Source organism: Eucyclogobius newberryi, unplaced genomic scaffold (genome assembly GCF_026437365.1).
Source record: "Eucyclogobius newberryi isolate DKJ021-1_F unplaced genomic scaffold, fEucNew1.0.hap1 SCAF_21, whole genome shotgun sequence".
Lineage (NCBI taxonomy): Eukaryota > Metazoa > Chordata > Actinopteri > Gobiiformes > Gobiidae > Eucyclogobius > Eucyclogobius newberryi.
In genome coordinates, this window is record NW_027315846.1 from 17579295 (window position 1) to 17601113 (window position 21819).

General features: G+C 41.8%; 1 protein-coding gene across 1 annotated transcript in view; it reads left to right on the top strand.

Annotated features, from left to right (window-relative positions):
- LOC140370945 (rho guanine nucleotide exchange factor TIAM2-like) overlaps positions 1-19416 on the top strand; it is a 52302-nt gene extending 32886 nt beyond the window's left edge. Inside the window, exons 14-25 of the mRNA XM_072458229.1 lie at positions 6395-6622; positions 7671-7739; positions 9290-9415; positions 9847-9955; positions 12874-13053; positions 13243-13361; positions 16077-16185; positions 16485-16543; positions 16626-16728; positions 16962-17055; positions 17414-17562; positions 17823-19416. Of these exons, the coding sequence (XP_072314330.1) occupies positions 6395-6622; positions 7671-7739; positions 9290-9415; positions 9847-9955; positions 12874-13053; positions 13243-13361; positions 16077-16185; positions 16485-16543; positions 16626-16728; positions 16962-17055; positions 17414-17562; positions 17823-18496 (2019 nt within the window). The 3' untranslated portion in view covers positions 18497-19416. The remainder of the gene's footprint in view (positions 1-6394; positions 6623-7670; positions 7740-9289; positions 9416-9846; positions 9956-12873; positions 13054-13242; positions 13362-16076; positions 16186-16484; positions 16544-16625; positions 16729-16961; positions 17056-17413; positions 17563-17822) is intronic.
- The last annotated feature ends 2403 nt before the right edge of the window (positions 19417-21819 follow it).

Consider the following 21819-nt stretch of genomic DNA (forward strand, 5'->3'; position numbering starts at 1 on the left):
AGGGCACTGCTGTGTTTCCCATTCTAAACGTTTCAATGCCATCATGTTGTTAAATGCCAGTGACAAGCATTCCCACTTAACCTTTCATTAGTTTCATGCATCAGGCGGGGGTATAAAATAGTGCTCTTCTCCAGCATCTTTGCACTGGCAGTGTGGATGTGAATAGCCTTGGGGACTCGACTACATTGGGTGCTTTTATTCCGAAACTGGCTTCATTATTAAAACACACTCCCTCCTTATAGTCCTTGGAGATTTGTCGGAATAATATTTGTTTAGGATGAATAATAAAAGCCTAAATGGAGAGAGAGGCGAGCGCCGGGACCAGCCCTCCCTCCTCATCCTTCCGTCTCCTCCCGAGCGCTCACTTTGATTTATGAGCATCTTTTAGCGAGCTTTGAGACGCGAATGGCATTGTGGCACCGTGGCCCCGTGGCACAGAAAATAAATCACCGTGAAACAGAGCGACCTGGTTGTCACTCGGCCTTTGCGTCCCTCTCACGGTGGGGCAGGTACCGGTGAGGGATGTGTAGCTCGAGGGTTGTTCTTCACTCTTACTGCTTTGTTTCAGCTACGATGCCAATGCAACAGATTCAACAGGATGGATGAAAAGTTTGAGTTATTGTAGTGTGATGCATCGAGTACAGAATATGCGATTTTGATCATTTCTATAGTTGTGTGCACTTTATGCCATTTGCTTTTTAGAAATGGAAAATCCAATAAACCTGGCAATTAATGTACCAGTTTCAATTTTAGGGGTGGGCGATATTGAATAAACTTAAATATAAACAAACTTAATATCTCAATATAGATATTTAGATGATGATATTATGTATTTGATATTATGTGATGAATGTATTTGTTGAGGTTTATAAATCCGACAAATGTGAAATGTCTGTAAATTTAATCACACAAGTGCAGATATATCACCGTTTACCCTAATATGTATGTTTACAGCATACGTTTTTTTAATCACTTGATTTATATTGAAATGATTCAAATCTTGAAAACAATATACACGATATCTACATTTCTATATATTTCCCACCTCTTTTTAATTTGTTTTTATATCATTTCCATATAATTTATTCTCTGTTTACATTTTACAAATAGTCCCACCCAGGGTTTTAAATGGTCCTAGCACTGTTTTAGTGCTAGACTTCGGCTTTGATTTCAGCAGCGTTTTATCTGCAGAGGGGAGTACATGAGGAGTCCACTGAAGCGTTAAAGGGAGATAGAGACAGAGTTTAGCGTTGGCCGTGCTGCCTCCTCCCAGTCTGACAATCTAAGCAAGTGTTTACACCCACCTCAGGAAACCAAGCACCGCAATGTGACAGCGATGGGGCCAAATTACATTTATTATCTCACGGCAACAAGGATAGTGGTTGGATGGATAAATGGATTGTAATGAGCCATAGATGAATAACACAGAAAGTTGTTGAGTTGTTTTTAATGACAAGTCATATAATTGGAAAGGGAGGTTAACAACTTTTTATTGACAAATAATGATGTTACAGCAGCTTGAATACAGAAGTGATATACACACCGTTACTCAGAAATATAACATTTATACGTTGACTTTTTAAAAATGCTTTGCACAGTGCACTACAACAGCCATTCACGTTTGAGTGTGTAACTAACCAGCCAGAACACTCCACATTGTACCTGTGTTATTGAGGGACAGGATGCTGCCCTTGGCCTCACCATTTTCCCCTGTCTGGAAATTACACCAGGGTCACACAGACTGAGGAGAGACAAACGAAGCAACAGCTCTGGCTAATGGACAGGGAATTGAGATGGAGGGTGGGCCAGTGGAGGCACTATAGATGCAGAAAACACTGTGCTAATACAATGAGACAAAGGAGCTCTAATTGGGAAGAATTGTCTCCATTTGCAGAAACAGAAACCGCACTGCCACGTTGATTGATATGCAAAAAACAAAACTAGCTCCCAGATGTTTTTCTCTGCCCACGCTAAAAGAATGGCAGGATCGATGCTCTGTCAAAATCCACTCTGCCTTCCAGACCTAAGAAAGGGTACTGACCTTGGCCCATCGTGGAAATACAATACATGACTCGAGGCGGCACAGAGGAGATGGCAGACAATCAGAAGTGATACAATAGTATAGATTTTCTCCCAAACTCACGGTCAAGGTTGGAAGTTATACGTTGGCACACAAGATAGAGGATATAATAACAAAAAGTAAGGAATGAAATGTATAAAAACTATAATTATTATTCAAAAAAGCAATTTCAGCCACACTTGTTTTTTCCCCCAAAGCTATAATATCTTTGCTAATGTATAAATACAAGTTTGGGCAACCTTTTTGTCACAATTTTGAGGTTACCAAGCACACTGTACATACATTCCTGTTTCCAACCCAGATAAACTGAGTGGATGTGACTGGATATGTCAACTGCAAAATAACACCTGTGCCAAATCAATATGAAATCACTGACAAACCATATATCATATATTGTTGTTTGTGACATTTCTATTCCCTTTATGACAGAATCTTATAGAGATGTGCCTGGAGACATACTGTACACACTATGACTTAACCTGCCCCTTTCTACATCAAAGGTTGACAAAGCAGCAGTCCCAAAATTGACTAAAGGCGCAGCCGTATATGAAGCGTCAGAAACATGATGCGTAGCTGTCAGCTGTCAGTGGGAGACCAGTGTAGGGTTTTTTCAGGCAGCTTTCCTTCTCTTCTCCTCCTTCTGGGCTGGCTCCCATCTCTACCTCTTAATTGGTTATTTGGGCGAGCTGTCAGCCCGTCGATGGGATTGTTGTCGCCGCTATATTCCCGAGTCATAACAATCTGTGCCTCCCTCTCCTTTCAATCTACTCACCTCCTCTCGTCACGACTCATTGCAGGTATCCTATCCGGCCATTTAGTGAGGATAAGAATCGTACCAGGGCTGTGTGGAGAAGTGCATCGTAAACCGAGGCTTAAAGGTTTTGGAAAATTATGTACTGGTAATTGTAGTTATTCTGACAAATACGGGATGAGGTTATTAGATTTGATTGTGTAATTAGTTTATAATCTATATATTTTAACCAAGATTTAGTTCACTATGGAAAATATGACTTTTTCACTACGATAATCACATTTATTCTGAACGTGTTTGTAAAGGTTAAATCTACAGTTGCAGAGGGCGTTGTTTAATTCAGCCATTAAGATTCATTATATGCCGCGGTTCAAGTGGCATTTTGTTTTGAGTGTGATTTATCAGCCTTAGCAGAATGATTTGCCTCCGTGTTTCTATCAGTTCCTGTTAGATTTGTAGAATGCTTTCTGCGTAGGTATGTTGAGTATTAACACCAGCCTCGAGCAGCACAGTGGAGACGCACAGACTTCTGAAGACTTGGACAGACCTCCCCTTCGCTCCGGGGTTTGTAGCTGAAATAAACAGCAGATATAACCGTTATCTGTCTCCACAAGGCTCATCTCCCCTGTCTGGTGCTGTACCACCGAGCTGTTCAGTGAATATATCCTTCTGATATACTTCAACCCCGATTTCCTTCACACAAGCGCCCACATTTGGAATGGGAAATGTGATACTTTTTAAAAATGAAAGCTCTGTACACGATTAGGCAAAACATTTTGGTCTATGACAAGTGAAGTGGATAATACAGAATGTCACTTGTTGGTGGGAGGGATATCTCAGGCTGTGAGTAACATTCGGTGACACTTCATACATTCTTTGTACCTACCTAATTAAGTACAAATCGTAATGTACATGTAACTATGACAACTGAACTTAGAATGTCTGAATGCCTACATGCCACTGTCCGATCTTGTCATATCTCGGGAGCTAATCTGAAATTGGCCTGGTTAGTCCTTGGATGGGAGACAAGCTGGAATGCCAGGTGCCACAGGGGGGCGGTAGTGCGCACTGTTGTTGTGTCCTTGGGTAAAACACTGCACCCACCTCCTGCACCCACCTCCAGTGTCCATGTACGCTGGTGTATGAAAGAGTGTGTTTATGAGAGTGAATGTGGGACAACAGATGGAAATTAGCCGGATTACTAACCAGCGTGCTTACAGCATGTGTATCATGTATGTTCATCAACATGCCTCGTCCCAATCAAATAAACATGTGGCACATGATAGTAATATAAAACAAGCTGTAAAAGTCAGCAGAAATACATGGGACAAATGGAACTAGGCCTAATCAAATCAATCCAAATAATGCAAACAAATTAAAGCATTAAATAAGATAAAATCAACTAAATAAATACAGAACACAAAAAATAATAAAATATAACTCATATCTAAAATCAAATGAATAAAAGACATTGAGGACCACAACTCACAGGGATTTGAGTGAGTTCAAAAGGTGCCTAATTAAAATTGTAGCTCTTGTGGGATGTTCCTAGTCTACAATGGCACAATATACAATCTTAACACTAACACATAACTTTATTGTCACTATTGAGAATTCAAAATGATTGAAACCTTTTGTGAGCCCCATAATTTCAAATACGTGTAGAATAGAAGTGCATCTGACATCCAACTTTTGCATATGAACTATACAAATGACTGTACACTAGATTCCGATTATTTGCGGGAATCCCAGTAAGGACCAAGAAAGAAAAATGCTGTAACATCAATTTGCCCTCTGCAGCTTTCCTTCTGCGCTAAACTCAGTCCAGCGCCGCCATGCCAGTCCCCACATAATTATCAGACCGCACAGTGTGAGGAGTGCCTCCATTGTGAATCCCTTGAAAAGAGAAGCTAAGCTCGCGCCAACCCCTCCCTCCTCTTTCTCTCTTGTCTTTCTCTTCAAACCTATCACTTTCCCCGGCCATATTGTTGCATAGGAGGCCGGTCTCCCAAGTGCGCGTGTTATAATGAGTGAGATGATGAGCTGCATGCTTATTAATGACAGCCTTCATTGTCTGTGGGCTGGCTCAATGTGAATCGAGTGTGCACAGGGGCTAAGAGGGAGTGCACACTTGTAAACGAGCTAGTATGAGTCATGCATACTTCGAAGTGTGCAGAGTCAAAAGTCTCATAAGCCTCACTGATCAAAGTAGTAGATCCTGCTCCTGAATGCTTGGTCATGTAATCTTTGACACAGCGTGACGCCCACACACAAATACAAAATCAGAGTGAACAGATGTTTTGCCTGGCATGACAACCGCCCACAACACTGAGCTGTGCAACTCAGTGGAACCTGTTATTACTGGAGCCACTGCCATTTCAGGACCGCGTCACAGATTAGAATGAAATGGTTGGGTAACAATGCTTTTAGTATGCCAAACCTGAATATTTTTATTTACTGCTTTCATAAGCGGCTGTGTATGTAATAAGACTAGTATTTGAGCTAATTCTGGGGGAAACTTTCATCATTTTTGAAAACCTTACGTCAATATTGAGGTTTTCGGGGGGGAAAATCTGTAAAATATTTGTAGAAGAAATGGCACTAATAAGTAATACTTCAGTAACACATTACTTATTTTTGTTTACTGCATTCCTTTCTACTTCGATTGTGTTTTTGAAGTGACATTATTGGATTTTGATATAGATTTGGTGCACTTCTCTGCCTGTACTCAAAGATGTATTTCTCTAATAACAGAAGAAAAGAGCTTGTACCTGTGCAGCAGACACGTAATGTACCAAGGAGCGTTTACTCCTCTGGTTCTGTTATAATCTGGGGAATAGTACAGGAGGGATGATAGTGATTTATTTTCTGCCACAGCGGCTTGTAGACTACAAACCCTTATCTGCCACCGGCAAGTCTTCCCAGCGTGGTGCCAAACGCTGATGTTAATTTCCATATCCCAGGCAAAGCGCTCTGATATAGTGATGTGAATCTGTTTTACACAAAAGGTAAAACAGGTCCATCTATGTGGTCTCGCCTATCAAGGAATAAAGTCCCTTTTTCAGTTAACAATGAGGCCAAAATGATATGTTGCATGTCTATTCCTCCAATGTTCCTTGTGCATATTTCATCAAACTTATACATGGTCCGTTGGATAGTCAGATTTTTGGATGTGGCCCAGAGCTGTGCAAGTGTCCATTATGCACATTATGCATGTAGAAATGTAATGTAATGTGCTGTAATGTGATATCCAGTTACTCTTTTAGATGCATGGAAAAGCCTTTGATGCAAAGCCAATTAGCATAGAGTGCATAGCTAAATCTCCATAACGCTCTTAGTGTCCCGGGGGAATGTCTGTTCATGTACAGTGTAGAATTACATATATCATTATTTTATACAGTTGTAGGGCTGGAGTCATTAGTGGTGAATCGGGAAGTAAGAGAGCAAGACTTTTTGTGATGACGTGTGCAGCTCTATGGCTCTCTCCAGTGTGTCCATTGTGGTCCTGATTTTATCCAATTGCTCTATTATCTGCCTAACCTAAGTTGTCTTCTCTTCCACAGAGCGCAGATACAGTGTGTACAGTATACCAGCCTCACCAGGGGACAGCGGGCCCCTTGGTTCTGAACGACGACCTTAAACCACCTCCAGTACAGCGGGGTGCAGAGATGACATCAGTTCCCAGGGGTGAGGCCACCTTGCTCAGGCCCTGTCCCAAGCACATGAGTGTCACTGAGAGGCTGCGCAAGGTCATCCAGGAGCTGGTGGACACAGAGAAGTCCTACGTGAAGGTGAGACGCTGACCAGAATCCATTAATACAGCATCAATATTGAATGAAACGTCTTTATTTAATTATTAACCATGCTTTACCAGTACATGGAAGAAACATGCCAAAACTTCTGATTAGCTGGAGGAGAACAAAGCATACACATAATAAAGTGTAGTAATAATAACAGTAGGTTAAGCAATTTCTCAAAATGAAGAGTTTTTTTGTGTCCCTGGAAAGACACCTTTATTTGCTGCAATCAGTCACAGTATGTTTGGAGAAAGGTTTTAACAAATACAACAGAACCAAAAAGGAGCGGATAAAATTAATTCATAAAGAAATAAAGAAACATAATAATAAATTGAATTAAATAAATAATCATAATAAACATGTATCATGTATTGTTTATCATTATTATTCATTTAGTGTGTGAATGATTATGCTGTAAATGAGTAATAAAAAAACAGTCACAGTTGTGTAAGGTGATTGAGAATAATATAGTGTAATGGCATAAAGGTGGTGCTGCCTCATTTCCTGCATTATTCATCTTCTTGCAGCCAATTTGATGCTCTCAAGGTTTCCTAGTCCGACCTTTTTGTACCGCAACACAGACCCATATTCATGATGGCACCATGAAACTGTCGTGGCCGACTATCTCCTCTTTGTTCTGCGCTCCTCGTTTTTCATTAGTGCCGCTCTCTCTTCCTCACAGTTGATTTGTAATTGAGGGAAGGAGACGGTCTTTTACACAGGGCCGATCTGCCCCGCTTCTGTGCACCATTGACTGTGCTATAGCCCTGAGGTGGCTGGTGGGAGGAGGATGAGAAGGTGCAGGAGACCTCATAAATCAACCTAATGAGAATATCCCCACTGATACCCAGACAGACTACAACCACATTAAAAGCTGGAGGGTGGAAGAGATAGCGAGGAGAGGCCGATGCAGAAATGAGATGAGGGACTGTGGGATGGAGATAGTTGAAGGTTATAAGTGGAGAAATAGCTGTGTTCATACGACTAAGTATAAGGACAGAAAGATGACCGGCATGTAACAATGTTTTGAATTTGTTCACAGGATTTGACCTGTTTGTTCGAGATCTACCTGAAACCTTTGCAGAGAGAAACTTTCTTGACACTGGATGAGGTAAGAGGACACATGAGTAAACATAGATATTTTTACATAGTATGTGCAATTTACTGTTGAGAGCTTTTAACCATCTTTCAACCCTCTATTTCTTTCTTTACGCAATCCTGTATTTTCCCTCATTTGAGGCAGATGGAAATTAAAATTTTCACCTACCCCCTAACTCCACCCAAAGCCCATACTTGGTTGCATTTATTTGAACAAAAAAATGTTGCGTATCCATATTATAATAAATCTGCTGCTTGTTTTGGTGAAATTACACTTCTATTAGTCAAACTTTTTCAGTCAATATCGTATGTAATATGTAGTTTAATTACCTTATAGTTTAATACTAAGTATCTGAAAAGGCACAATAGGTCTTGGTGGCTATTAACAATGCAGGACATCAAATTCATTGTTATTACTCATGGGTGGTGTGGATGTACTAGGCCTTATCTGTCACACTGTTTGCTGTCAGAGGACAAATTAGCATAGGTCTGCAATGATATTAAAGCGTTCCAAGGGGACAAAGAGATAAAGGTTGTCACAAGAGAAGACTCGACTGTGTTTCTTGTGAAAGAATACATCCCAAATCTAAAGCTAACACTATTTACTAATTAGATGTAGCTGTGGCGTGTCAATAATCGCAGTGTCCGTTTCCTTGAGTGTGCATCGGGCTGTGGCTTGACCTCAAACGGTACCCGGCCACCACTCCCAAGATGCACTTGAAGTCGATAGGCCTCGAGCTCTAGGGCAAATTAAAAGGCGATTATGGGACAGAGCTACGTGTTCAGACACAAACTAGACAAGGGCATGTTCTGCTTTTAATTTTGTCTGTCTGTCTGTCTGTCTGTCTGTCTGTCTCACACACACTGTTATGTCCCTAAGTGCCCTGTTCCGAGATGGAGCTATCAGAGTGTAGCTTTATGACACTCGGGGGCTGAATGACTGTTATGAATTATGAGCTATTATAGTTCCTTTTCTATACAGCCTTATTAATGCCTCATAGAAAGATAGTTCAGAAGAGCATGTTTCCAAAAAAAATATTTTTAAATATAACTGGTTGCTGTTTATCTTTCTTTAGCTATTTTTGTGGTAGTTGTAGCGGTTAGTTTTAGTCATGATGCTAACATTTATACTGAATACTTTAACTTAAATTTTGATACCACAATGATAATAATGTTCTTTTTTAGACTAACAATGGTCATTTTCAACACAGAATAATAGCATTTTTTTATGTTACCATATGGTTTTAGACTGTTGACTGTGAGATTAGTTTTAGTGTCAATTAGTATCTGATTTTTGATACTTTTGACCATCCTAATAGCAGTATTAGGATGTGTTCACGCCTTGCTGGGTCCTGGTTTGATGTTGTTTGGTCTTGTTCTAGTCTTGGTTTAGTCCTGGTCTAGTTCAGGATTAGTTCAGATTTTAATGTGGTCTTCGTGCAAGTGTGAACAGACCCTGAGTCATGGTATTGCAGTAGCATATTATAGCAGAACTTGTTGCAGCTGAGTTTAGCAATTGTCATCATTGTAATCAATAATAATCTTGTATTTCGTTGCTCCCAGATGGAAAGCCTGTTTGGTAGCCTGCCTGAGATGCTGGACTTCCAGAGGGTTTTCCTGCAGACGATGGAGGAGAGGATCGCCTCCTCACCTGACTTCAGCACCCTGGAGACCCCCTCGCAGTTCAAGGTGAGTCATAGCACACTGTATCATGTTATTGATTTTCTGTCCACAGATTCAGCGCAGATACAGTGACAGTCAGTGAATACGACATTATTCTTAAATTTGGTGTTTCGCAAAAGAAAAAAGTTAGATTTATCAATACATTTAGAGGTATCAAATTTGATATAGTGGCTTGATGTGACATAGTGCGAGGTGTATCGATCGAAGCGTGCTGAATGGATGGAGATGTGTTAATACCTGGAACCTGGTCAGACGGTGGGTGGGCAAAGGGTTATTTCTATGGTCTCCAAAGAGAAAGGTGCTAGAGTGTTTTTCCTTGACCTTTTCACACTTTCAATTGTTCTCCACATCAGTTCTCAGTCAGCGTGCACCAACATGCACCTTCCATCACCGTGTCATTTCTGTTTTTCTCATATGGCACTGTGGTCCATTTTCAGAAGCTGCTCTTCTCTCTGGGGGGCTCCTTCCTCTACTACGCAGACCACTTCAAGCTCTACAGTGGATTCTGCGCCAATCACATCAAGGTCCAGAAGGTTCTCGAGAGAGGTATGTCATGCACACGCAGTGAATATGGCGATCAAATATCAACCTGATAGGAATAGCCATCTAATTGATTTTTGAATTTTGACTTTTGAAGACGTTAATAGGCAAGTATCAGTTTTCACCAGAATAAATGTCACAAGACATTTATTCTGGTGAAAACTGATACTTGCCTATTAACGTCTTCAAAAGTTCATCCGGTTCATAAACATTTTACATTACGCACAAATAAACATTTTACGTTACGCACAAACTATGATATGTATTTACCAAAACTACTGATGCTGTATCATCACAAAAGGATAATTTCAGGTTTAGTTGGTCAAGTCAGTAGTTTAATGTCCATGGATACATCATATTTATAAGAATTGTGTAGTGTGTATTATTCCAGTTTTTGCAACTGCTAAACTACTGTGCATATAAATGGTTGTGTGACCTTCTAGAGTGACTACATTGCACCTGTGTTGCATCAGAAAAAGGTTTGGAGTTTTAAAGGACAATCTAGTACCAAATTGATGAAAGTTGGTGGCGATTGAAATGCTAGAATACCTATTTTTCGCAATCCTCTTTCCTGCCAATATAAGTACCTGTTTGACAAGTACACACCGCATCAATCCATGCTAATTCATTTATAAACACGTGGCCTTTGCATAACCTTGCACGCTAACCACAAAACGTTCTACCGTGGACGCCTGGTAGCTGCAATAATTCCTTGTGTTTCTCTCAGCATGTGACAGAGCCGGAAGTTTAAACATGATTTATGCCTGCAACGACGCAAACCTTTCTGGGCATATTTTGGAAGGCTGCCCAGCATAGAAAGAAATGCTAAAAGAAAGAGCTCGCTTGCCAGCCAACATTAAGGAGGCGTGATATTGCCCCCAATGCACTGCTTAAATCAACCCATTACCAGAATTGCGGATGGTATTCCTCGAAGTAAGCAGAAGGATGGACGTTTAATAGGATTAGACAAGAGGAAAACACGTCAAAAGGCTCTGGTGGATGAGTGCGACCTCGAGGAGTATACAGCACGGCAAATATGATTTTCATTATGACACTGCAGGGGGAAAAAACACATTCAACAACCCTTATATATAAAAATAAGTTTAATAGAGTTTAAAATGGTATTTCAAATTGATTGCAATGGCTTCACAAATCTCTCTAACATTATTTTGTATGTTTAGTTGTCTGGTAGTCAGTCAAGGGATATCAATAGCTAGTGTCAGCGAGCAGACGCAAATGCAAAGTCAGGAAGTTCGTACTATATCCCTTTCCTTATGGAGGGTCCACCCTCAGCTTTTCTCCATGCAGATGTTATTGTTTAGTCTGGAGTTTTCCACCGTATGGCATTAAGCTGCAGCCGGTGATGGCACAAGGCCAAAGTGACAGACCTGGGGTCTCATTTATAGTGGGTGTGTTCGTACAAAATGGACCCAAACGTGACATGTGTGTGTTCACGTGAAGTTTGTGATTTATAAAAAGACGTGGGATTGTGCGATTGTGTCCGCAAACTTTGCCCCCTGTGACGAGGCAGAAGGTGATCTGTGCTCAGAGAAGAGAGAAGGAACTAGTTTGAGGAATTTTGTATTTAGTGCACAATCCATTTAGATCCCTTTGCTTTCTATTTGCAAGAAATATAAAATAATAGCATTACGTTACTCATTTAATCACAACTGCTTGTGCTGGGAATTACGAGGGTGTTTTGGATTCATGTTAAGGTTTTGTCATTTATAATCCCTCTTCCCATGGGGCCTTCCTTCTGTACATCTGGCAAAAAGATTCTTTTACATAAATGCCTTGAACAGTTTTCAGATGTCAGTATTAACTCCATCATCCAAGGACACCTCATAAATCTGTTGACGTTTGTCTAAGCCTTAAGAAATGATGGTCTTCTCATATCTCATCTTCCCTCATCGCCTCCCTCTTCCCATCATGCCAAGGGGCACTGGGTTGCCGTAGTTTCACTGTTTATTTGTTGACTCGTTAATTGCCTGCCAATTACTGTGGGAGGTGTCGATGCAGCTGCCTGTCTGTAGCTGGGAGTGCTATAATTAATACTTTAATAGCCCCCCTTGGTACACAGTCTCGCTGTTGAGGGAAAATGCCATCACCTTTATTGAAGACTCATTCTGTTTTCACTTCAACCAGTATGTTGTCTGCTGGAGCCATTTTCCATAGAGCTCCATTATATAAGAATCCTGGAATGATTTATTATTATAACTGCCAAGTATAATAGATGTTTTCTTATGTTTACCTCCAATACTGCAGTGGACATGTTGTGTTGCATCGATGCCTCTACCACCTCCTGCTGGTGACTTAATAGTGCATCATAATTGTCATAAACCCTGCAGTGCATTAGAAATCAGGACAGATCTTGTGGCCATCCAACGTGAGTTTGATGCATCATTAATTGAGTCAATGAGTGTGGAAAAAAATCTGTGAATCATATTCTCTGGCCTTCAGTCATCACAGCAGCAGGGCTAATTAGAACGCCTGTGAGGGATCAGACAATCAACACAGCAAATGAGTTCACATAAATTATAGCCCATAGGCGCTGTTTTCCATACCATGTCCATGTTTATTGACGTAAGATATGGTTTAAAGTGCAAAACTGGGTTCAAAGCTAGACAAATAAAATGTGTATCAGTCTACGTCATTCACAAATATGTAAAACACACTTATAAAAACAACACATTAAAAAGAATATACCATCTGTATCAAAGCTGCGACAAAGTAGTGCTCAGGCTTGAATTTCAGAGGGAAAAAAACATAATAAATCTATATTGAATGAATTTGATTGTGTTTTCAATGTCGATAGCTGTTCTTGACTCACAGCTAACCCTTCTTACTAACCTATATCTTTTTTAATTCTATACTAAGAATTTAAGATGCTGGATAATCCGCATTAATTTGGTCTGTTTTTGCAGCTAAGACCGATCAGGCCTTTAAGGAGTTCTTGGACACTCGGAACCCCACCAAGCAGCACTCGTCCACCCTGGAGTCCTACCTGATTAAACCAGTCCAGAGGGTGCTCAAGTACCCCCTGCTGCTCCGCGAGCTCGTGTCCCTCACAGACGCAGACAGCGAGGAGCACTACCACCTCTCCGGTACGAAAACATGCTTGTGTGCAATTACCAGCGAAGCATGAGCAGTTTAAAATATAGGCCCCATTCACGCCTGTCACTTAGCGGCCACAGTGCTTTGAGGACACACTATATGTTGAAATATGACATGACAGAGAGCCAATATAAACCCGGGCGAATCCCTGTCAACATGTCTGCTTTGTGTCCCCGCAGCGGCGCTGAAAGCCATGGAGAAGGTGGCCAGTCACATCAACGAGATGCAGAAGATTTACGAGGATTACGGAGCCGTGTTTGATCAACTGGTGGCTGAGCAGAGCGTACACAATAAAGAGGTGAAATCTGTTTTAAACCATCAAATCAAATCAAATCAATTTATTTTTGTAAGGCCCAAATCACAACAACAGTTGCCTCTGAGGGCCACAGGGAGAAATGAATCAACAATGTCTGTGGTGGCGAGGGAGTCAGACAATGTCTGTGGTGGCGAGGGACGATGTCCCAGGGTCCTCTGTCCTTAGACTCTCCTTCTCGGCCAGGAAAAACTACAAAAAACCTCTTTGGGAAAAAAGCGTAGAAACCTGGAGGAGTTCCAGTGAAGGAGAGATCCGACTCTCACAGACGGACACGAGGGAGACTGGAGCTGGACCCACTCTTCAGGCAGATGAGGGACCGTCTGAGTCGAGCTGGACCCACTCTTCAGGCAGATGAGGGACCGTCTGAGTCGAGCTGTACCCACTCTTCAGGCAGATGAGGGACCGTCTGAGGCGAGCTGGACCCACTCTTCAGGCAGATGAGGGACCGTCTGAGTCGAGCTGTACCCACTCTTCAGGCAGATGAGGGACCGACTGAGGCGAGCTGGACCCACTCTTCAGGCAAATGAGGGACCGTCTGAGTCGAGCTGGACCCACTCTTCAGGCAGATGAGGGACCGTCTGAGTCGAGCTGTACCCACTCTTCAGGCAGATGAGGGACCGTCTGAGGCGAGCTGGACCCACTCCTCAGGCAGATGAGGGACCGTCCACACAGGGCAGGGACCACTTCACCAGGGGAGGGGCATCTGGGTCCACAGGTCCTCAGGAGTGAGAGAAAGAAAAAGAAGGCGGTGAACAGTTTAAAAGTGGAATCAAAAAATAAATATTGTTTGATAGCATAAGTAGTCAGAAGAAGAGGATAGTGCTCAAGCTGTCATACTTCCCCCAGGATAGTTACTCCTAGGGCAGCGTAGCTGAAGCTGTGGGTTTATGTTTCTGTTCCTAACTAGTCTGACCATAAGCGATTTCGAAGAGGAACGTTTTAAGCCTGGACTTAAATGAAGAGACTGTGTCAGCATATTTAACATGGGTCGGGAGCTGATTCCATAACACAGGAGCTTGGTAGCTAAACGTTCTACCTCCTACTGTACTTTTAGAGACTCTTGGCACCACCAGAAGGCCAGCATTCTGAGAGCGAAGAGCTCTGTTTGGATGATATGGTTCTATAGCATCTTTGAGGTAGGATGGGGCCATGTCATTTATGGCTTTGTAGGTCAAGAGTAGAATTTTGAATTTGATTCTAGACTCGACGGGGAGCCAGTGAAGAGACTTCAGCACCGGCGTAATGTGCTCTCTTCTTTTTGTTCCTGTTAGTAATCTTGCTGCTGCATTTTGAACCAGTTGAAAGCTTTTTATGGAGCTTTTAGGACACGCTGCAAGCAGGGAGTTACAGTAGTCTAATCTAGTCGTTACAAATGCATGGATAAGTTTTTCGGCATCACTTTTAGGCAGGATTCTTCTGATTTTGGCTCTTGTTACGCAAATGGAAATAGGCTGTTTTACAAGCTTGATTTATATGAGCTTTAAATGAGAGCTCCTGGTCAAATAAGACTCCAAGGTTTCTTACAGTAGAACTGGAGGCTACACTGACATTGTCCAGTGTGACTATCTGCTCAGATAGAGCGTCTCGTAGATGCTTAGGGCCAAGCACAATGACCTCAGTTTTTTTCAGGGTTAAGAAGCAGGTAGTTTAGTGTCATCCAGGTTTTTATCTCCTTCACACAAGTACTAAGTCTGTCTACTTGATCGCTCTGATCAGGTTTCATTGATAAATACAGCTGAGTGTCGTCTGCATAGCAGTGGAAGTTAATGCCATGCTTTCTGATAATGTTGCCTAATGGCAGCATATAAAGAGTAAACAGAATTGGACCGAGTACCGAACGGTCCAATTCTGTTTACTCTCTGTTTACTCTGATGATGGTAGATCTACGATCTACCATCATCAGCTCGGGCTCAAATCAGAGTCCTGGGAGACATGGGAAGATGATCGTTCTGTGATTCTGGAGCACAATTCAATGTGGAAATCAATTACATGATCAGCTGGAACATCCAATTGTAACAAATATTGCCAAATATTGATCAAAATATGGTTCTTGTCAAATTTACTCGAATCATTGCACTCTACCATTGTTTCTTTAATCACATCAACTACACTATTAATGTTCAACAGAAATCACAATGACGTGATAGATTTTCAAATATGAATGTGCAATTTATATTCAACCTTCTCTTTTAATAAAATAACTCAAAATAATTTAAAAGGAATTCTGAAATAAACAAATTATTATAGTAAATATATGGTTTTAATGAGTCAAACTGTCAGAACTTTTAAGCCTTTTACCATCAAATGATACAAAGCATAACTGAACACAGCAATTCATCGGACGATCAGCTCAAAACTGTTTATGCGCTCGTCTTTATATTGTCTCTTGGGAAGGAAATAATTTACAAATTAATGAAATATTTATCTGGTTGCACTCTAGAATATTCAAAGTGAATGCTAAATAATGTTGTCTGAAGCAGAGTTGAGATTCAAAGCTCCTAAGAGTTGATATATTAGAATAAAATATGTTTTTTCACCTGCACAAACATGTTCCCTCTGTCTTTGGCACTCTGAGCACAGACGTGAGTGTTTAGTATGTGTCTCACAGAAGCTCCTCTGCAAACAGCACAAGTCTATTGTTCTGCTCTTGTCTATGTGCTGCCTTTTCTCACTTTGGCCCCGTGGCTCCTCACACAGGTCGCAGAGATCTCCATGGCTGAATTCCTCATGCACTCGTCTGCAGTTTGGCTCAATCCGCACCCGTCTCTGGGCCGGATGAGGAAAGATCCTGAAATGACCGTGTTTGGTAAGTACAAGCTTCCCTACGTTGCATTATGGATGAATTGACAAAGCTTAAAACTTTAGGATTTTAGGATAGCCAACTAATCCTGTTGTCACGGACGATGAAGAGATTGTTATCAGTACAAAACATAACCGTTTAGCTGGAAAATGATTCTGAATACAGCGTCTCTAGCTGTAAGACTGAGTTACGGTCGGAGCGTTCAGGCTGGCATATCAAATGCATCTGTGAGCTGCACTGGCTCAGCTTTCTCCCAAGAGGCCTTCACTCAACTCTAAAACTGCAATGTGTTCTCCTCTGACTAGTATTCAAGAAAGCCGTCATATTGGTCTACCGCGAGAGCAACAAACTCAAGAAGAAGATGGTGAGTGCTGCTGGTCATTCATTTTTTTTTTTATTGTTTTTGATGTGGAAACGGCATATCACAGTATTTCCTTTCTGAACAGGCAAACCCGCGATCAGCACTTTCTTATGGAGATTCGGACCTGTTTAAATTCCGGTGGCTCATCCCTCTGTCAGCGCTGCAGGTCAGACTAGGAAATACTGCAGGTAAGAAGAGCACCATTATCCGCATTAAATCACTCACAAAATACCCCTACTAAATCTTCTCTTTACCCTCTTCATGGCCCCGAGCGCAGCCCCGAGCCCTGAGCGCACACACATACACCGACTGTGTTCTGTCATTTTGTGCAGTAGCTCTCGCTCCATCACCCGCAGGAATCCTCAAAACCATATTTGGGCCAAGTGATTAAAAGCTTCTATTTTATTTGTGGCTCTCGCAGGGACCGGCACGGAGAGCAGCTGCATCTGGGAGCTGGTCCACTGCAGGTCTGAAGTGGAGGGGAGGCCCGAGACCGTCTTCCAGCTGTGCAGCAGGTCAGGGATTAAACTCACGGCCGAAGGGAATTATATAATGAGGAAAGAAATCCATCATTCCAGTTTTTGTAACCTTGTGTCATTGTAATAGAATGATTACTGAATAAAACAAAAAAACAATAACATTTACTGTAGCCAGCAGCGATTTACATAATGATTTGGCAAAGAGGTTTATTCTGGACACAAGTCTGTTAATTCATCTGTATCCCTCCCTGAATGTGTGTAGTTAGTGTTATTTTTCGAGTTCCCTCTATAAATCTAGTTGAAGACCTGTCATCCTTTGGATTCCGAGGCCTTGATATGTTTTTACAATCCATAAAATTGATCCCGTGAGGTCACAATATCCTTTTCCCCGCAGTGTGCCTGAGAGCAAGGTCAACATCATCAAAGTGATCCGCTCCATCTTGCGGGAGAACGTGCGCATGAGGAGTGAGGGAACACTGGAGAGGAACTGTAAAGAGCGACTGGCTCCTCTGCGCAGCAACCTGCCCTCCTCCGCCCGCCTCGGTAAGATCTGAGGATTGGTTGTTTGGATATTAAGATATTTGTGTTTGGAGTGCCAGACCGTGCTTGTTAGGGGAGGTTCCTCATGAAAACATATCCACGAGGAGTTATTTGTGTTGGATGGTGTCCTGTAATGTTACCTTTTAAAAAAATGATGGTATCTCATGTTTTTCAGTAAGTAAAATGCTTAAAGGGCGTCTGCTGCTTGTGTATTGCTGAGATAAGAGTGGCCTATCTGACCTCCCTCTTGCCTCCTTTGGCAGGTTCCTCCAGGGCCTCTTGGCACTGTAAGAAGTCAGCGGGCGATTTCTCCTCTCAGACCTGGAACCCGAAGACCGTGCCAGACTCAGATGAGGGCAGCCAGAGCAGTGGCACCTACAGCCTGTCCAGTGCCACTCCACTCTGCACCTCAGCAGACGTCAACAAGCCTCCATCACACCTGAGCTGGCTCAACACCGCCAACCGACCTCGCGCCTCCACCTCAGTGAAGGAGTCAGACATTCTGAGCGATGAGGATGACGACGGCTTCAGCGAGACAAGAAGAGACAGTGGAGACAGCAGTTCCCCCACAAGTGCCATCGAGGCCCAGTTCCTCCAGCTCAAACTCTCTAAAGAGGCCGTCTTCCAACGCACCGTGGCCCCGTGCGTGCAGCCGGAGACCGTGGGCGACACCCCGGAGATCCAGCCTAAGCTCAAACAAGGACACTCGAATGCAGTGAGGAGAAAAGGCAGCAGTCTGAGGAGGAACCGGGGGCCTTTGTTAAATATGAAGGAGCGCAGCCACTCGCTGGACACTGGCGCAGCACAAGCCGATCTGAATACATTATTGGAGCGAGAGTTTAGCGTTCAGAGCCTAACATCAGTCATCAACGAGGACTGTTTCTTTGACCAGACGGAGAACCGTGCGGGAGAATGCACAAATGTCATGTCATCATAGAACAGAGACAAAACATAACTATATCCACATGTCTGAGAATTTTATTAAAGCCATATAGACCAAAGGCTTCTGACTGTGAGCTGTTATCCCAACCTGATGAATATGTAACGCATCCGCTCAGTATGAAATCACAGGTTTTGTTTTGGGATTTCAAAACAGATTTTTCTTTCCTGTCAGGTGGGCCAAAATGAATTTCAAAGCTTCAGGAATGCTGTTATAAAAGAATATTCACAGCTCAGGTGTATTTTACTTAATCGTGACAAATTAACAGCAGAAATGCCACAGAATAATAAGACCCACCCATGGAACAGCAATCAGATTTCCGGTCTCTGGGGTGGGCTCCAAGTGGCCGAGTTAAAACAGGAAGGACGTTGGGTCTGTGAGAACCAAGCCTTTTGCTGTATTGTGCACTAAAAACACTGTTTGCCTACACAACTGAAATGTATCTGTATAGGTGCAATGTCATTTTTATTTATTTATCGATACTGTGCATTATTAAAGCTTTAGGTGAAGGCTTGAACTTTTGGCAAGTTTGTTACAACAATCTTTATACAGATCATTTACTTCTTGCTGTAGATTTCAGTGAATACCATCTTCTTATGGAATTACTTCTACTGCCTTGTTTGTCCTGTATATATTTTCTACCTTTAACACACTTTTCTACACATCTGACACTGTAAAACGATTGTGTCAAAGCAATAATTAGCAATAACTGCAGCAGAAATTGTTCTTAATACTTGTCTGCCTTAAGAGTAAGGTACTACGAAAAGCTGTTACTAAAATAGACCGTTGATGCTAATTTTACTCAACATCACTATGCCTTTGATGCTAGCAAACCAAGGAATGTGAATGCCTCTTTCCTATTGAGCTATTTTATAAATAAATAATGAAGAATTAAAAAAAAAACTCTTGTAATGATGCCTAATGCTTCTTGCTTCAAATGACTTCCATGTTGTTGACAGGTATAGCAGGGGACCAGTGTCTATCTCTGGCACTGTCCCGGGGCGAGAGCTGCTAGAGGCTGTGATTAGCTCTGCAAAGATACACACTTTTATACACTCAGTACAATGCACATGACAGAAGTGGGACAACGGTTCTCAAAAGCTATGCCTCCGCGGTTCACACGTTCTTCCATCGTGGGCACGTGTGAAAATCACATCCCGCCTCACGCTGAGACGTTTCTGTAGGGTAAATATGACATGTTTGCGGCTTCTATTTGTAATGACACTGAATTATGAACAGTTTAAATTCAAAAGGGAAATTTGAGCGCACCCAAGTACACTGCTAGACTTACCAAACCCATACACCTGCTATTTGATATCACTTCAGATGCTACTTTGGCTGAGCAGTGATTAAAAAGTATAAACTTATCTGTTAATAATACAAGGGTCCGATGCATTACAGAACATAGATGTAGAGGTCTAAACAATAGGTTTTTCACACAATAAGATCCTGTTAAGACCAGATAAGAGATAAGGCAGAAGGAGGAATTAGGCCTGCAGTTATTATCTGGACTATACAGACTCTAAAATGCATGAAAATACCTTTTTATAACAAAGACATTGGCATTATTTAATAAAAAAAAAAAACAATAACAAAAAAGTAATATCAGTAAATAGTAGTACATATTTTCCCCCTAGCAACCTTCAGTCACCATATTTTAACCTTTATTTGGTAAAATATGCAGTAAACAAAGACTCACTGCACAATTTCTACGCTTTTTTCCCAAAGAGGTTTTTTTTGTAGTTTTTCCTGGCCGAGAAGGAGAGTCTAAGGACAGAGGACCCTGGGACATCGTCCCTCGCCACCACAGACATTGTCTGACTCCCTCGCCACCACAGACATTGTTGATTCATTTCTCCCTGTGGCCCTCAGAGGCAACTGTTGTTGTGATTTTGGGCCTTACAAAAATAAATTGATGATTTGATTTGAATAGAAATAATTGCTGACTAGTAATCATTCGTTGCAGCCCTAAATCTAAATATTTGACCATTGAAATTGCAAATTCAAATGTGATTTATCTTGCTGTCCCAGATTACAACTTTTATGTAACAGCACATAACACATTTCTGCAATACCACAGGACAACATACTCCGCCTTCTGACGCGTTCAATATTGATTTATTCTTCGCATGGACAGATCGCTCTTCTTACCCAGTAGATTTACATAGCAACAGACACAAAGTCAGTTAAATAAATAAAAATTCATCGCATTTCTCATCATTCATTATGTCCATTATGTCTCATGACTTGGCAATTAGCCCCATCAGTCCATCACATCAGCCACTCATTTCTTTTATGATGTCCGAGGATGATTTTCTAATCTTATAACACTCCAGCCTTCTATTACTGCTCATACACTGCATCACTGCCCTACGCCTGGACCTAATGTCGAGCTGTTATGCCAAATGTCCAAACTGCGCCTGTCTGCTTTGAAAATCTGATCATGGATAAAGATTTAGCAGCCAGCAATCATCAGAACTTGAGTGTGCGCTCCCCTTGGCTCGTCTTCACCGCCACGCCATCTGCCAGCTTGGCATGCTTCAGCCTTGAATTTTCAGTTAATCTGTGTTGTTATTTAGAAGGGAAATGTCTGACATGGAAAACACTTTTTAATCACACAATGCCGTACAGTTACGAGTTACAGAGGATTAGTCTATAAGAGGGCCTGAGAAAGTAACAGTTCCAGAGAGTCGTCGAAAAGGCTTGTAGGTGATGCAATTTACGTCGATAGAATTTAGGAAAGCCCATAAGAAGACCAATGGATTTTAATAAAAAGGTATTAAAAGTAAAATCCTATGCCAGTCTATTTTAAGCTAAATAAATTCTGAGCTCTTCACTCCCTCCTTCTTTAAGCTCCAAGTGAATGAGGAACCCAAAAGTAGATTGAGAGAAGCGAAATGGCCTGAATATACACTCACTTTATTAGGCACAGTGTTCTAGCTGTTATTTCATACTTCCAGGCAGCATTGGCAATTGCATTATCCAACATTATACAGGCTTAAATAGCACAGTAGCTTTACATCCCTTATACTAACTTCTGTTGCCGTGTGATTAGTTGAAATTAGGCTATCATATTAAGCATTAAATCAATATACCTTGTAATTTGACCATGGAAAACCACCTTGTTCCCGTTTCTAAATTACCCTGAATCCTCACTGACATTTCTTTCAGCTCCCGAAAGGCAGTGGATGTAAGAAATAGGACAGAAGAGAGGAGGCGGCCGAGTTATTACGCACTAATATTCGCTTTAACACGTTCTGTGGGTGGCTAACCTGCTTTCCTCGTTCATCTCTCTGTTTTTAGACGTCAGGAAAGAGCCC